Raw genomic sequence first — 15712 nt, forward strand, 5'->3', positions numbered from 1 at the left:
GAGCACATAGGTTGGGAGGTGTCCTGGGGCCATTCAGGTGCCAGCTGGACTCTGCACCTCACCCATGTGTAATGAGCAGCAGAGGAAGGACTGAGACGGCAGTCGGCCCAGCTGCCAGGGCAGGAGGGGTATGGAGTCCACACGCTGGTGCTGGTGAGGGCGTCTCATCTGCCCCAGTTGGTGGGGCCGTCAGTCAGTGCTGCTGCAGGAGCACACTAGGGTGCTGCTTGTCTTTGCTGGAGTTGCTTGGAGGGTGAGTTGGGAGGTGAAAGGGGGACCACAGACCTGAACCACTCCAGCTGCAGAAATGCTGGAAGTATAACCCAAAATGTAAAAAAAAAAACACGCTTTTAAGTAAGTGGATGTGGAAGTGACCAAGACCTGACGCCACAGTCAGGGAGCAGGGAAGGCTCGTCATTGCTCACTCTCCTGTGGCATCACATCAGGATGGGGGCTAGCAGGGAAAGGGTAGAGAAAACACGAGGCACGCACAGACCCTGGGAAGCTGGTGGAACTGTGCTAACGTCAGCAGACAGTGATCAAAGACCCAGGCCTTAGGGAGATTCTACAGACCTACAATTTCTTTTTTCTTTTTTCTTTTTTTTTGAGACGGAGTCTCGCTCTGTCACCAGGCTGTGTGCAGTGGCACAATCTCGGCTCACTGCAACCTCCTCCTCCTAGGTTCAAGCGATTCTCCTGCCTCAGCCTCCCGAGTAGCTGAGACTAGAGTCACATACCACCATATCTGGCTAATTTTTGTATTTTTAGTAGAGACAGGGTTTCACCATGTTGGCTAGGCTGGTCTCAAACTCCTGACCTCAAGTGATTCACCAGCCTCGGCCTCCCAAAGTGCTGGGGTTATAGGCGTGAGCCACCACGCCCAAAGTTTCTTAAACTTTTAAAAGTAAACTTTAAATTTTGGAGTAGTTTTCAATTTCTGGAAAAGTTGCAAAGATAGCCGAGTGTGTTCCCTGGGGCCCTCACACCATATCCCCATTGCTGATGTTTTATGTTACCAAGGTATGTTGTAGCTAAGAAACCCACAGACAATCCTAAGCCTTTAGGAGCTCCACCTGGCTTTAGGATGCAAAATGCTGACCAAACTAGGAGGTGTGGCTCCTTGGAGGGTGCACCTGCCATTCAACTGTCCCCCTCAGGAGCACGGTTGGGAAGTGCCTGCAGATGCACTGACGTGGTGGGGAATAGCCATCCACCAGTGTTCATGCTTGGAAGGCCCCAAGGTATGGATGCTGGCGGAGGGGGCAGGTTTGAGTCTTGGGGTCTCCCACTGACTCCTGCTGTCGCCCCAGGCTATTTCCTGACTGGGCACCGGCACACCCCTCCACACTCTGGTGCCACTGCCGGCAGGTGTACCTGCCCATGAGCTACTGCTATGCCATTCGGCTGAGTGCCGCGGAGGACCCGCTGGTCCAGAGCCTCCGCCAGGTAGGACCTCATCTGGAACAAAGCGAGGGCCTCTGGGGCTGGGACCCACAGGGCCTGGGGCTTCTGGAATCCAACCACACCTGTCCACTCACCGCCGAGAGCCGTGTGATCAGAGCAGAGCCTCCACCTTCCTCCATTCTATAATGAATAGTGAGCAAGCTCTGCCCAGAGGGGACTTGTGCTATGGAACACGCAGCAGCTGTAGCCCAGGGTTCCTGGGGGGACTTCCAGGACTCAAGGGATGCAAGAGGCAGATGCACTCTGTGTCCTCTGGAAGCAGGCCTGAGGCGGGGTTTGAGGTGCAGGATGTTTATCAGGCCTGCCCTGGGGAAGGAGGAGGGGTAGAGGGAGGAAATGAGCTTCTGGGCAGACCTGGGGCTCATGGAGCTGGGGAGCTCCTTAGAGCAGTCATCACATAGGGGGCCTTCGTGTGCCCTTGGGGTCAGTTGCTGGAGGGACCCCCACCCAGGAAGGGACTGGCCCGGGGCCCTGGGGCATGTGGTGGGAGGCCACCCCTCCTGGTTTGAGCCAGGCCTGCCGGGTGCCCCCAGGCCCCAAGGCTCAGACACTGCCCCCACCAGGAGCTCTATGTGGAGGACTTCACCAGTATCGACTGGCTGGCGCAGAGGAACAATGTGGCCCCCGACGAGCTGTACACGCCGCACAGTTGGCTGCTCCGCATGGTGTATGGTGAGCACCTCCTGAGGGGCTGGCAGGGCAGCCCGGCGTCAGGGTGTTGCCCTTTCATTCACGCACTCATCCCCTGCCAGCAGCACTGGGCCACCTCCTCTATGCCAGGCCCCAGGGGCGGGATCTCATCGCCCTGCCCCTCCCCCCTGAGAACCAGCTGGTCTTCCACTCTCAGGAGCCCACCCTGTGCAAGGGTGTGTGGTAGGAGGTGTGCGGCAGCCCCTCCTGGGCAGGGAAGGAGGAGCTCGGAGACCAGGCCTTGGGGTGGGTTGTGGGGGAACCCTGGGGAAGGGCAAGTCCGGGTGCTGCAGTGCACGGGGCTCCAGGCCAAGGCCAGTGTCATAGTGTCTGGCATCCGCTGACCCGCATCCCCTGCAGCACTCCTCAACCTGTATGAGCGCCACCACAGTGCCCACCTGCGGCAGCGGGCCGTGCAGAAGCTGTATGAACACATTGTGGCTGACGACCGATTCACCAAGAGCATCAGCATTGGCCCGGTCAGTGCCCCTGCCTGGCTTCTGACTGCAGCCCCGGAGGGTTAAGGTCCGAAAGTGAAGTCCTGGAGGCCGGGCTATGAGCTGGGAGTGGGGTCTCCTGGAGCACCTCCATTTGGGAGGTGGCCCTCTGATCCCACAAATGTTTGAGGGCTTCTGTCCTGGTCCCCTGCACGCCCAGCTCAGTGAAGCCGCCCCACCACACTTGACCCCCGCTTCCGTCCCCCATCAGCTCTTGTCCTCAGTGTGCCTGGACACTCTCCTGGAGGCCCCTTCCTGAGATCTTGCTGGCTAGCTGGGAGGGGTGCTGTTTCCTCACTGGGTTCCCTCCGAATTCCTCTCCCTAAATAGTTCATCATTCGCCATTCTCCCATCCGGTTTAGATATGCCCAGGGTGGGTGGGGGTAGCAGGGTCCTTGGGTTCACTCCTGATTCCTCCTGCCTAGCTAGGGACTTGGAGCGCTGGCCTCTGCGGGGCCTGCAGGGGCCAGGTGTGGGCCGGTTCAGTGACCTGGGAGGGTGCAGTCCCTGGGCTGCTGGTGCAGGGCCGCCTCCTGACAGAGTCAGCAGCCCCTGGGCTGTGCCGTAGCTGCTGCAGCGTAGTGGGTCGGCCTGGGCGTTCTCTAGACATACCCAGGTGGCACTGGCCACTGAGTCCCACCCTGACACTGCATCTCAGGTTTTCGGGGCCTCTTGCCACCTCAGTGAATCACCAATTCTGACTGACCCTGCAGCGGGTCCCTTGTTTGCTGCTCAGCAGTGATGTGGTTCTTTGTGGGTTTTGGTTTAATCCCACGTAGAGCACATCTGTACTAAATGCATTAGAAACACGCTTACAATTGGATCTTGACTTGTGTGATCCATAAGTAAAAAGTTGGGGGCCTCTGGAACGTTCTGTTCTGAGGAAGAAGGGGGGCAATCGGTCCCTACTGCTACAGTCCTGTCTTCCTGGGCCCCTCAGGCCCCGCCCTCTGTCCCCTGTGTTGTCTCTAAGGCACCTGGTAGCCCACGCCCCTCTGGCTCCTCCTGGAACCCCTTGCTTCTCCCTGATGAGTGCCGGTCAGTCCTCACATGATAAGCCAGGCTGTGGCCTCGGCCACCACTGCCTCTGTCTGAGTCGGGTCCTGGGGACACAGTTGTTGCCCATCCTCACTCAGGAAACGCCTGTTAGAGCAGAAGGCCCCTGTCCTGGCCCTGAGTGAGCTGCACAGGACCTTGTCCCTGGGGGCTGCTCTGGTTCTGGACAGGACCTTGTCCCTGGGGGCTGCTGTGGGTCTGGAGCAGAGCCCTGACAGGGCTGCATCTCCTGCAGATCTCGAAAACCATCAACATGCTTGTGCGCTGGTATGTGGACGGGCCCGCCTCCACTGCCTTCCAGGAGCACGTCTCCAGAATCCCGGACTATCTCTGGTGAGTGTGGCTGGGATGTGCTGGTGAGGCCTCTCACGAAGGCTGGGTCTGAGCCCCGGCTGCGTCCCAGTGAGGGGGCCCCCACGGTGCCATCTGGGAATGCTGCCAGGGAATACCACCAGGAACCAGCAGTGTCAGGGCTTGTGGAAGCCACTGAGGGTTGTCTTTGAATTGGAAGATTTGTCACCCAGTGGAAGCGTGGGGTGGTCCCAGAAGGTAGAGTGAGGAAGGGGGTGGTAGGTTAGCAGGGCAGCTTCAGGTTGGCGTCAGGGAGGCCTGTGGACAAGGGGAGCTTGTCAGCCATGGACTGTGCCCTGGAGGTGGGGCCCCTGTCATGGAGGGCACAGAGCTGTCCCACAGTGGGAAGCCTCCGCTGTGCAGGCCCCTTCCTCTGGTCCCTCGGCACTGCATGAGGGCAGCAGGGATGGCGCAGCCTGGGGTCAGGGAGCTTCCCGCTGCCCCTTGCCTTGGCTGTGCCCCTCCTGGGTGAGTGTGTCCTGTCTTCCATAGAGTGTGGCCCTCATGCCCAGCAGCCCAGCTGGGGTGGTATCCAGGCCAGTGCCAGGCCTCGGGGGAGAGGACAGAACCCCTCTCTGGGACCCTCCTGGGTGCAGGGTCTGGGTAACCAGCTGGGCTTCCAGCTTTCTCCTTGCACCTGACTTGGGCTTTTTTTGTCCTCACAGGATGGGTCTTGACGGCATGAAAATGCAGGTAAGGGCTGCAGGACTGCGGCTGCCTGCTTCCTTTGCAGTCACTTCTACGCTTTATTAGTTTTCCTTTGGGGTTCAGTAATAACACCTCCTGGACCAGGTCCTGGCAGCGTGTGACCAGAGGCTGCGTCAGTTGAGGCCTCTGGCTGTGTCCCTGTGGGTGCCCACAGTTCTCAAATGTCTGTCTGCAGCTGTCCTGTTTGCTTTTTGCCCTGATGGTCCGAGTGGGCTCAACTGTGTAACGACAGACCCAGAGCTGCAGAAGCTCTCATCTTGTTACTGTGGCAGGAGGTGCCTCTGCTTCGTGGGGGCTTCTCCTCCATGCACTCTTAATTTAAGAGGCTCCTTCTTCAGGTCCTGGGTGGACAGGACAGGAGCTTGAAGACCGTGGTAGCCTGTGGCCAGGCCTGGATGCTCCCCGAGGACTTGGCCTGAGTGGGCTGGAACCCAGTCATGAGGGGCACCAAGCACGAGAGTAGGGAGGCCGGTGTGGGATCCTGGCTGACCCTGGTCCTGTCCTGGCTCTGGGGGCCCTGTAGACCCCAGTCCTGTCCGACTGGGCTGAGCCTGCACCCCTTTGTGCATTGACACAGTGGGTGTATCAGAAACCCAGAAAGCATTGCCCTATGCCTTGTGGTCTAAGGAGGGTTACGCCCTGCGGGGCCTGTCTTCTGTCCCCCACACTGATTCAGTGTGGGAATATGGAGTCTCCAGAGGTGTCCTGGGTGTCACATTTGGGATAGACACATGTGGGCCCAGCACTGCCCGCCCCAGGGCTACCCTTGGTGCCAGGTGCCCCTAGCCACGAGCTTTTACCCAGCTGGCCTTGAGATCTCCAGAGGCTCCCTGGACACTGTCCGTGTTTTGTGAAAAGGTTTTCAAAACACATGCAAAGTAGAGGTGAGTAACAAGCCCTAGAGCAGGCCCTGGCCTCCCTGGCCCTCCCTGTCCAACCCTTCCTGTCCCGCCCTCCCTGTCCGGCCCTCACTGTCCCTCCCTCCTTGTCCAGCTCTCCCTCACCCTCCCTCCCTGGTCCTCCCTGTCCCTCTCTCCCTGTCCGGCCCTCCCTGTCTGGCCCTCCCTGTCCAGCCCTCCCTCACCCTCCCTCCCTGGTCCTCCCTGTCCCTCCCTGACCCTCCTCCCTGACCCTCTCTGTCCCACATCTCCGACTCCTCAGTGTACCTCAAGCTGATGAGGGCGTCTGTGTTTTTACAAAATTGCTCTGAGGTTGTCACACCCAACAAACTTCGTGACGGTTCCTGAGTGTAGTCCTCACGTTGTGGCTGGTGTGTGTGAATCAGGATTCAGGCCATTCACACAGGCCTTTGGTTGTTGGTCTTTGAGCTCCTGTTAGTCCAGCAGTCTCTGGTCTATTTTCTCCTCCTGGAAGATTTGTCCCTGAAGGGCTGCACATTCCAGATCTGACTGGTTGCTCCTGCTGTTCCCCGAGTTTTTGTAAACTGGCCAGGCCCTGAGGCTTGATCCCATTGTGTTTCTTTGGTGAGAATGCTTTTCTGGTGGTCCCTGCCTTGTCCCTCCAGTGCGTGGTGTCTGGATGCCTCTGCCACACACCACCCTCCGCCCAATCCCCATGTCTATCTTGGTCAGTGCCCGGCTCTGTCTCACTAGGGTTTGGTCACCGGCCCTTTGAACTGAGACCAGAGTGTGTACCTGTGAGCCCAGCTCGGGGTGAGATATGAGGTGGGGCCTTCCCAGCCCTGTGCAGAATTCCCATCACCTCCAGGTGTACTTGTTGCCCAGGCACGGTGGCTCACGCCTGTAATCCCTACACTTTGGGAGGCCGAGGAGGGCAGATCACGAGGTCAGGAGATTGAGACCATCCTGGCCAACATGGTGAAACCCCAACTCTACTAAAAAATACAAAAGAAATTAGCTGGGCGTGCTGGCGGGCGCCTGTGGTCCCAGCTACTCCGGAGGCTGAGGCAGGAGAATGGTGTGAACCTAGGAGGCGGAGGTTGCAGTGAGCTGAGATCGCGCCACTGCACTCCAACCTGGGTGATAGAGTGAGACTTCATCTCAAAAAAAAAAAAAGAAATGGGGGTCATTTCCAAGCGTCACCATGACTGAGGTGCGCTGCTGTCACTGGGTGAGAGCAGCTGGATGCTCTGTGTGGGTACTGGAGCCTCTGAGGGATCGTCCAGTCCTAGAAGTGTCCTCAGAGGGACACTGTCCTGCCTGGTGGCCCATGAAGAAAGGGGGGACTCCACGAGGCTCCCCGACCTGTGTCTGCCTGCAGGGCTCAGCCTCCTCTGAGGCCCTTGTCAGCCATGAGGGGTGCCCAGGGCTCAGAGCCTGAGGCTGAGCGTTGGCTGGGTGGGAGCCCCCACACCTGGCCCTCAGGTGCCCATTGGATCCTGGAGGCAGTGGCTGGGAGTGGGAGGGGCTGCACCCGCTGCTGTAACACCGTCCTTTGTGTGTAGGGCACCAACGGCTCACAGATCTGGGACACCGCCTTTGCCATCCAAGCTCTGCTTGAGGTTCGTGGCTCCTCTTTTCTCAGCCTCAGCTGACCTTCCTGTGCACGTGAGCCCACGCGTCCACCTGAGGGCAGCACTGCTGGCCACACGATTGCCACTCCTTGGTATTTCCAGTGACCTGGGCTCTGGCCTCTGGCTTCAGATGGTTGTGCTGTGGAGGGGGCGGCCTTGACCAGCAGCCCTGGGTGTAGGGCTGGGTTGGGGCCCTTGGGAGAAGGGGAGCCTGGTGAGGGCTGTTTCTGAGAGTGTAGGCGGGAGTGGGACTCCAGGCTCTTCTTAGAACTGGAACTGCTCAGGCCAGGCACGGTGGCTCAGGCCTGTGATCCCAGCACTTTTGGGAGGCCGAGGCGGGTGGATCACAAGGTCAGGAGTTCAAGACCAGCCTGGCCAAGATGGTGAAACCCCGTCTCTACTAAAATACACAAAAATTAGCCGAGCGTGATGGTGGGCACCTATAATCCCAGCTAGTTGGGAGGCTGAGGGAGAGAATTGCTTGAACCCGGGAGGTGGAGGTTGCAGTGAGCCAAGATTGTACCACTGCATTCCAGCCTGGGTGACAGAGTGAGACTCCGTCTCAAAAAAAAAAAAAAAAAAAAAGAGCTGGAATTGCTTGTGCTTGTTATGGGCATTCTCCAGCCAGTACTGGAGAAAAACAAGAGTGGATTTTGACGCTGGTGGGAATGAGGTCAGTGGGATTCTGAAAGTGTTTCTGGAGAGTCCTGCCCATGCAGGGTGCTGGAGACCCTCTGGGCGTAGTTGCTGGCCAGGCAGGTGGGCACCGGCATCCATAAATGGTCTCTTCTGTGCCCTTCCATCTTCATTCATATCTCATGGACTTCTGCTTTTTTGTCTTTAAAAGTAAGTGCAACAAGAAACCCTGGCACTCTCTAGAGATGTCTGCCAGTTTGATTCTGGTTCCCAGTGAGGGCAGGATGTGGCCAGGACCATCGGGAAACCAGCCCAGCCATGCTGGCCATGCAAAGGCAGCTCAGCCTCTCTGTCCTGCTGTCTCTTCCAGGCAGGCGGGCACCACAGGCCTGAGTTTTCATCCTGCCTGCAGAAAGCACATGAGTTCCTGCGACTCTCGCAGGTGAGGCCAGTGCCTGGGGCTCTGAGGAGGCTGAAGAGGGGGATCAGGGCTGGGAGCTCCTGCAGGCGGAAGTGCCCACCTCACCTTCACCCTGCCCTATTTCCTGCACTGGTTTTCAGGTCACCCCACCCTCCCCTCCCCTCCACTCCCCTCCCCTCCCTAGCCCATGCTCCATCCACCGGTCCTCCTCGGACTGCCCTCACCTGGGGCAGCTCTCTGAGGCCTGCAGGGTGCTGGAGGTGCTGGCAGTTTCTGCGTCCTGCTCATGTTGGAGCCACTGTGTGCAGGGGCCAGGCATGGGCAGAGGCTGTGTACCCTGAGCTGCACAGCCTACACAGCACCTCCGTGTCCCTGAAGCACCTCTGCCCACGGAGGTGATGCCAGCCTGTGGACTTTTCCTCCTGAGACGGCAGCGAAAGCCCCAGTCCATCCTGCCAGATCAGCTGCCCATAGACCCTGCCCGCGCCCATAGTTTGACCTCGGTGTCTCTCACACATGCCTGCACCCCAGTCTTCAGCCATCATCATCCCATACATGCACCCCAACCTCCCATGTCTCCCATGCCTCAGCCAGTGTCCCTCTGCCTGGAACCACTGCCCCCCAGCGCCATCTCCCACCCTTCACCTCTCACCAGGACATTGCTTCTGCAGGGCTTCTGGGTCTTCCTGGCCTCCGTGTGGCCGAGGCTGGCACCCATCTTGGGCTCAAGCAGAGGAGGGGCATGGTCCTGCTGTGCCTGCCCCTATGGCAGCCTGCTCCTGCTCCTGCCTCCTGCCGAGGACTTGCTCTGGGTGATGGGGACTTGGGGAGGCTGACTGAACCCTACTGCATTCCAGGCCTCTTTCCTTCTCACTGAAGTGAGAGGCAGCCCAGGAGCTGAGGTCCACGGAGCTGGGGTTGTTCAGGAGGCAGCGGGGGCCCCTGGCACAGAGCACACCCGCAGAGACCTGGGCCCCCTCCCTGCCTTCTGGCCAGTGGGGAGATCACAGGGGAGTCAGGTGCCTCCCGTCTGGGCTGGTTTCAGCCCTCGATGGCCAGTCACGTTTCCCAGCAGCCGTGGGTGGTGAGCTGAACAGGTGCGGGCCCTCGGGTGTCTCGCAGCACCATGATGGCTATGGCCGGCAGAGTAAGCTCCCGGGCACGTCCTGCCTCTCCGGTCCTGCCCAGTCTGTCTCAGTGATGTCCCGGATGGGGATCTCCCGTGGTGACATGTTCTCTGCTTCTACATTTACCCTCGGTGCTGCCCAGGTCCCAGATAACCCTCCCGACTACCAGAAGTACTACCGCCAGATGTGCAAGGTATGCGGAAGCCAGCCCCATCCCTGCCCCGTCCCCAAGGGGAGGCTGCCCTCAGCAGAGTGGGTCATTCTGTCTGAAGGGGGGCTCTTCCCTTGGCGTCTTTGGGTGTCCTGCTGTGGTAGACGCCTGGCATAGGGGCCCATGCCTCATGTTGCTGAGCTGCCTGGCACATGGGGGCACAGTTGGCTTGCACACGTGGCTGTGCCTCAGAGCGGTTCAGGTGGTCACGGTACACACGGGCTTCGGAAGGACAGCCAAAGTGTAGCCAGGGCGTCCGGGGAAGGCAGAGGGAAGAAGCAGACCTCAGAGCCGGTGTGGGCTGTGACCACAGGTGCAGGCTATGAAGTTAGGCATGGACACGACTGCTGCTGCATGTTTACGATGCGGGTGGGGGGCACCTGGGCCCCATCCTGTCCGTCGTGAGATCTGAAGGTTTGAGGGGTGTGAAGCTGCACCCCTGCAGCGGTCCCTATGCTGGAAGCTGGAGCGCTCTGTCTGGCATGTACAGCTGGGGCCCTGAGCCTATACACACACCTTTGGTGGATGGGCCCCTGCCCTGACGGGTGCTCTGTGGTGGGGCAGGATGCGCTGACGGGCTGGTGGCGTGCCGCGCTCTGGAGAACTGGGGTGTGGACACCCCCAACCTGGGGTCACGGCTTGTGTTCTGCAGGGTGGCTTCTCCTTCAGCACGCTGGACTGCGGCTGGATCGTTGCTGACTGCACAGCTGAGGCCTTGAAGGCTGTGCTGCTCCTGCAGGAGAAGTGTCCCTATGTCACCGAGCACATCCCCCGAGAGCGGCTCTGCGATGCTGTGGCTGTGGTAAGGCTGTGGTCCCAGCAGCCCTGTCCATACATCGTGTCCCACAGAGAGCTGCATGCTCACTTCCACTCCCGTGGGCTCCGGCACAGCACACACTCCGGCTGGGCCATAGGAGCTTGTCCTTGGACAGCGTTTATATGTGGAGAACTGTGAGCTCTGGCTGGACTAGGGGCCTTGCTGGGCTGTGTGCACAGGGCCCTGCATTGCGGAGCTGGTGTCCAGCCCAGCCACCGATGCTTGCAGGAGCCGGTGTGGCCCACAAGGTTTCTGTCTGGTGGTTTCCGTTGGGTGTCTGAAGAAGGAATTTGTTGGTTCTGGTGCCACATCCTTTCAGCACATATGGCTTTTGTGTGTGTTTCCCAGTGGAGACCCTGCCCTAATCTGGCAGCACACACTTGGTTTCTAAGCCATGGCACGTGTGGGGGCATATTCCCTGGTGGGTGTGCACGGAAACCCTGATGGCTGAGGTTGCAGCTGTTGCTTGGGGCACCCAAGGGCTCGGTTAACATGGAAATCGGGTCTCCACCCTCTGTTCCTGCCCATCAGTTGTCAGCCCTAGTGTTGCCTCTAGAGAGTTCCACTGTGGCCTGGGCGCCTGTGTGTCTCAGCACGTGGGTGCATTCTCGGGTGCTCTGTGTGATTTCAGCTGCTGAACATGAGGAATCACGACGGAGGGTTCGCCACCTACGAGACCAAGCGTGGGGGGCACTTGCTGGAGCTGCTGAACCCCTCGGAGGTCTTCGGTGAGTGGTCGGCCAGCGCTGTGGCATACAAACCCGGGGCCGGCCAGCACCGTGGCACACAAACCTGGGGTTGGCCAGCGCTGTGGTGCACAAACCCAAGGCCAGCCAGCACTGTGGCACACAAACCCGGGGTCGGCCAGCGCTGTGGTGCACAAACCCGGGGACCAGCTTTTCCCTCTTGCCCAAGGCTGCAAGGGCCCAGGTTCACCAGCAGATCTGTCTGGAACCCTCCCTCAGCCCAGGCCGTTCTGCGCTCCTCCATGCCCGGGGGTGGCAGGATCCTTGTGTTGTGGATAGGAGGGCATCAGGTCAGACTTAGGGGACGGTGGAGGGTTCCAGTTGAGATCCACAGCCTGGGCTGGTTCCTGCTCAGTCCACAGGGCTTGTGTTCTCTGGGGGTTGCTGTGTGTCCAGAGCGCCTGCAGGGAGGTGTCTGTGGGGACTGAGGCGACCCATGCCATGGGCGGTAGGCTGCTGTGTGTGCGTGGTTGCCACTGTACTGGTCTTGGGGGAGGATCTCACCCCTGGTCCACTTCTGAGCACCTCACATATACTCCTGTTTCTGGTCCCCTCCCCATCACACATGGCTTTTTGGGGTGGGGTCGCAGCTTTCTGCTGTGTTCCCCTCATCTTCGCTGTCACGTAGCACAGGTGTGTGTCCTGGGCTGGCCAGTGTTTGCTCTGGAGGTTGGTCAGGGAGGCAGTGTCCAGGCCGGGGCTCACTGCAATGCTCTTGCTTGTTGTTATCTGGCCTGGGCAGCCAGGGTGAGACTCAACACCTTGGTTGTTCCTCCCCTCCCAGGGGACATCATGATTGACTACACATATGTGGAGTGCACCTCTGCCGTGATGCAGGCGCTTAAGTATTTCCACAAGCATTTCCCGGACCACAGGGCAGCAGAGATCAGGTAAGGAGGGCCTCAGCCCAAGATGCTCTGCCACTCAGTGTGGGGGCTGCCAAGTCGGGGGCCACGACCCAGACGCATCGTTCTCTAATACAGGGCCTTGGCGGCCCATCTCAGAAACAAAACTCATGGAAACATGCAAGAGACTTCGGATGTTGTAGAATCTAGTCATATGCCCTGAAGCAGGAAAATATCTGTTAGGGGCTCAGAATAGCACAATTATAACACACAAATGGATTTTCTCTCTCTCTTTTAATAATGTTAAAAAGACATTACATACCTTACTCCACCTGTGTCCCAGTAGCAGTTTTTAAGTAACCTTTCCTATTGGAGGGTAGCCAGTATTCAGAAAAGTGTACAGGTTGATCTTCCTGAAGTGAACAGGCGCTGGTGCCTACATTAGACATAGTGATGCCACCAAATCCCTCAGCCCTCCCCATGAGGGGTGCCCACATGCCTGCCAGGTCGTGGGCTTCTGTTGCTCGCTTTGAACCTTGTGTAGGTGGACTCTTGAGGTGCGGAACTCGTGTTGCCTTCTCCTGCTCTCCTGCGTGTGGTTAGCCAGGTGGCTCAGGTAACAGCAGCACTCTCTCCCTCTGGCCTTCAGTTGAACGCCGATGCTGCGCTATGCAGCTGCCTGTTGTCACCACCCAGGAGGATTTCAGTCTGGGTTATGATGAAGCGTCTACTGTGAACACTCTTGTACTTATCTTTTGGGGGCACCTGGTACCCATTTCTCATGGTCACATACCTAGGAGTGGCATTGCTGTGTTAGAGGGTACGTTATAGGGTATGTGGTTTTTGTAGGTTCTTTTTTTATCCTATTACGATTCCTTGTTTTACTTTTGTTAAACCTGGTGTAGACTCACCTTGGTCATGATGCGTTGTCCTTTTTATATATTGCTAGATTCAATTTGAAGAATATTTTGTTAGGATTTTAATAACTCTGGTTACAAGAGACACTGGTCTATAATTTTTTTTTCTTTATAATGTTTTTGTCAGATTTTCCTGTTAAGATGATGCTGGACTCAGAAAAGCAGTTGGAAAGTGTTTTTTAAAATACTCTTTAGAAGAATTTGTGTAGTATTCATAATATTTCTGCCTTAAATGTTTGGGAAAAACTACCGGAAATGCCAGTTGGGCCTGGAGTTTTCTTTGAGGAAAGGTTTTATTTTTATTTATTTATTTATTTATTTATTTTTTTGAGATGGAGTCTCGCTCTGTCGCCCAGGCTGGAGTGCAGTGGCCGGATCTCAGCTCACTGCAAGCTCCGCCTCCCAGGTTTACGCCATTCTCCTGCCTCAGCCTCCCGAGTAGCTGGGACTACAGGCGCCCGCCACCTCGCCCAGCTAGTTTTTTGTACTTCTTTAGTAGAGACGGGGTTTCACCGTGTTAGCCAGGATGGTCTCGATCTCCTGACCTCGTGATCCGCCCACCTCGGCCTCCCAAAGTGCTGGGATTATAGGCTTGAGCCACCGCGCCCGGCCTGAGGAAAGGTTTTAAATTAGAAGTTCAATTTCTTTCTTTTTTTCTTTTTTTTTTTGAGATGGGGTCTAACTCTGTCACTCAGGCTAGAGTACAGTGTTATTTCTTTAATAGTTTATAGGACTGAGCAGATTTTCCATTTTTGTATCAGTCTGGTGAGTCTTCCCATTTCCACTCAGCTTTATACTGATTCGCGCAAAGTTGTTCAGTGTCCTCTTGGATGGCTCTGAACTCAACGCTGACATCCTCCTCTTCCTTCTGAGAATTTTATACTGATCTTTTGAAAAAAACCATGTTAGTCTTTGATTCTGTTTTTAAAGAGACTTTATTTTTGGTTTCATCAGTTTCTATTCGTTGTTATTTTCTTTCTTTCTTAATTTTTTTGAGAGGGAGTCTTGCTCTGTCGCTCAGGTTGGAGAGCAGTGGTGTGATCTCAGTTCACTGCAAACCTCCGTCTCCAGGGTTCAAGCGATTCTCCTGCCTCAGCCTCCCGAGTAGCTGGGACTACAGGTGCTCACCACAATGCCTGGCCAATATTTTAGTATTTTTATTAGAGACGGGGTTTTATCATGTTGGCCAAGTTGGTCTTGAACTCCTGACCTCAGGTGATCTGCCTTCCTTGGCCTCCCAAAGTGCTGGGATTATAGGTGTGAGCCACCACACCGGTCTTTGTTATTTTCTTTCTCCTTTATTTTTCTTGAATACTTAGATATTTGATGTTCAGGCTTTTATTGAAATACGCACTTAAGGCTATAGATGAGTTTTGATATATCATTCAGTTCAAAGTGTTTTCTGGTGCTCGCTGCGGTAGCACAGATACTCAAAGTGTTTTCTGTTTCTACTGTTCTTCTCTGGCCCATGGGTTATGTGGGAGCATGCTGCCTCATGTACAATCTGAGAATGTTCTGGTGTGGTTTTTTTGGAAGCCATGGATGGAGCAGGGGTTTTCTTGTGCTTCACAGGTACAGCTAGGAGGGCACTGTGTTCAGGGTCTTCTGTTGGCCTGGCATGGCCCTTGGCCATGTCTGCTGTGCAGCGTGAAGTGGGCGCGAGTTGTCCTCAGCCACATTTAGAAAATTGGCCTTTTAAAAAACAGATCATCTTTTAAAAATCACTGTAATAAAAGTAAAGCAGGTTCTTCGCAAACAAGACTTGCAAAATACAGAGAAGTGCGAAGAAGCAGCTAAGTTGCCCCTCCTCGCCCCTGAAGGAGAATCTGCTGTTGCTGTTTGGCCTCCACATTTCCGTGGTGGCTTGCTGCCTCTTTCACACCTGGCCCACTTTGTGCCTGGTGAGGTTTCTAAAAGCCCCACCATTGAGCGTGCTCCTCCAGCAGGAGCAGTCATGACACGGGTGTTGTGTCGTTTTACTCAGTAGCCCCTGGGTTATTTTTCAGTTTTCATTGTTTTTTTTTAGCTTTTCCCAATTTTAACCTTAACTGGTATTTTCTTGTTAAATATTTATTCATGACCATTGTTATTCCCTAGAGCCACATGGCTTGGGGTCCACCTGTCTGGGTCGGCCCCCATCCCTGCCTCTTCTGGCTGTCTGACTTGGCCTGGTGACTTCTCTTCTCTGCTCATCTCTCTCCCTGCCTGGGTTTGTCAAGAGTACAGCCTCGCAGAGTGGTGGGATTGTGTGAGATGCCGCAGGGAAGCACGTCAGCTGTTGTCACTGTGTAGAACAATGAGTCCTGGATGTGGCACACAGGGGAGCAATGGTGGCTTCTTCGCGGGCTTCCTCTGCATTTGTTTGGTGACTTCCAAGCTAGAACATTCTTTTTTTGTTTATTTGTTTGAAACAGGGTCTCACTCTTTTACCTAGGCTGGAGCGCAGTGGTGAAATCATGGCTCACCACAGCCTCAAACTCCTGGGCTCAAGCAATCCTCCCACCTCAGCCTCATGAGTAGCTGGGACTACAGGTGCATACCGTCACCCCTGGGTAATTTTTAAAATGTTTTGTGGAGATGGGGTCTAGCTGTGTTGCTCAGGCTGGTCTCGAACTTCTGGGCTCAAGCAATCCTCCCACCTCGGCCTCCCCAAATGCTGGGATTACAGAGTGAGCCACCACATCCAGCCATTTAAAAAATTTTCACCAGGATGATTTTTCTTTCTTTTTTTT

General features: G+C 56.3%; 1 protein-coding gene across 2 annotated transcripts in view; it reads left to right on the forward strand.

Moving 5' to 3' along the window:
• The window catches only part of LOC108512153 (lanosterol synthase), a 31639-nt gene that overhangs the window by 9072 nt on the left and 6855 nt on the right, over positions 1-15712 (forward strand). For both annotated transcript variants that reach the window (XM_017847287.1, XM_017847288.1), the window contains exons 7-17: positions 1311-1446; positions 2028-2136; positions 2515-2633; positions 3943-4040; positions 4724-4751; positions 7192-7248; positions 8267-8338; positions 9587-9637; positions 10308-10457; positions 11104-11200; positions 12003-12108. In XM_017847287.1, coding sequence (XP_017702776.1) covers positions 1311-1446; positions 2028-2136; positions 2515-2633; positions 3943-4040; positions 4724-4751; positions 7192-7248; positions 8267-8338; positions 9587-9637; positions 10308-10457; positions 11104-11200; positions 12003-12108 — 1023 coding nt within the window. The remainder of the gene's footprint in view (positions 1-1310; positions 1447-2027; positions 2137-2514; positions 2634-3942; positions 4041-4723; positions 4752-7191; positions 7249-8266; positions 8339-9586; positions 9638-10307; positions 10458-11103; positions 11201-12002; positions 12109-15712) is intronic.

This window comes from Rhinopithecus bieti, unplaced genomic scaffold (genome assembly GCF_001698545.2).
Source record: "Rhinopithecus bieti isolate Rb0 unplaced genomic scaffold, ASM169854v2 scaffold_29990, whole genome shotgun sequence".
NCBI lineage: Eukaryota > Metazoa > Chordata > Mammalia > Primates > Cercopithecidae > Rhinopithecus > Rhinopithecus bieti.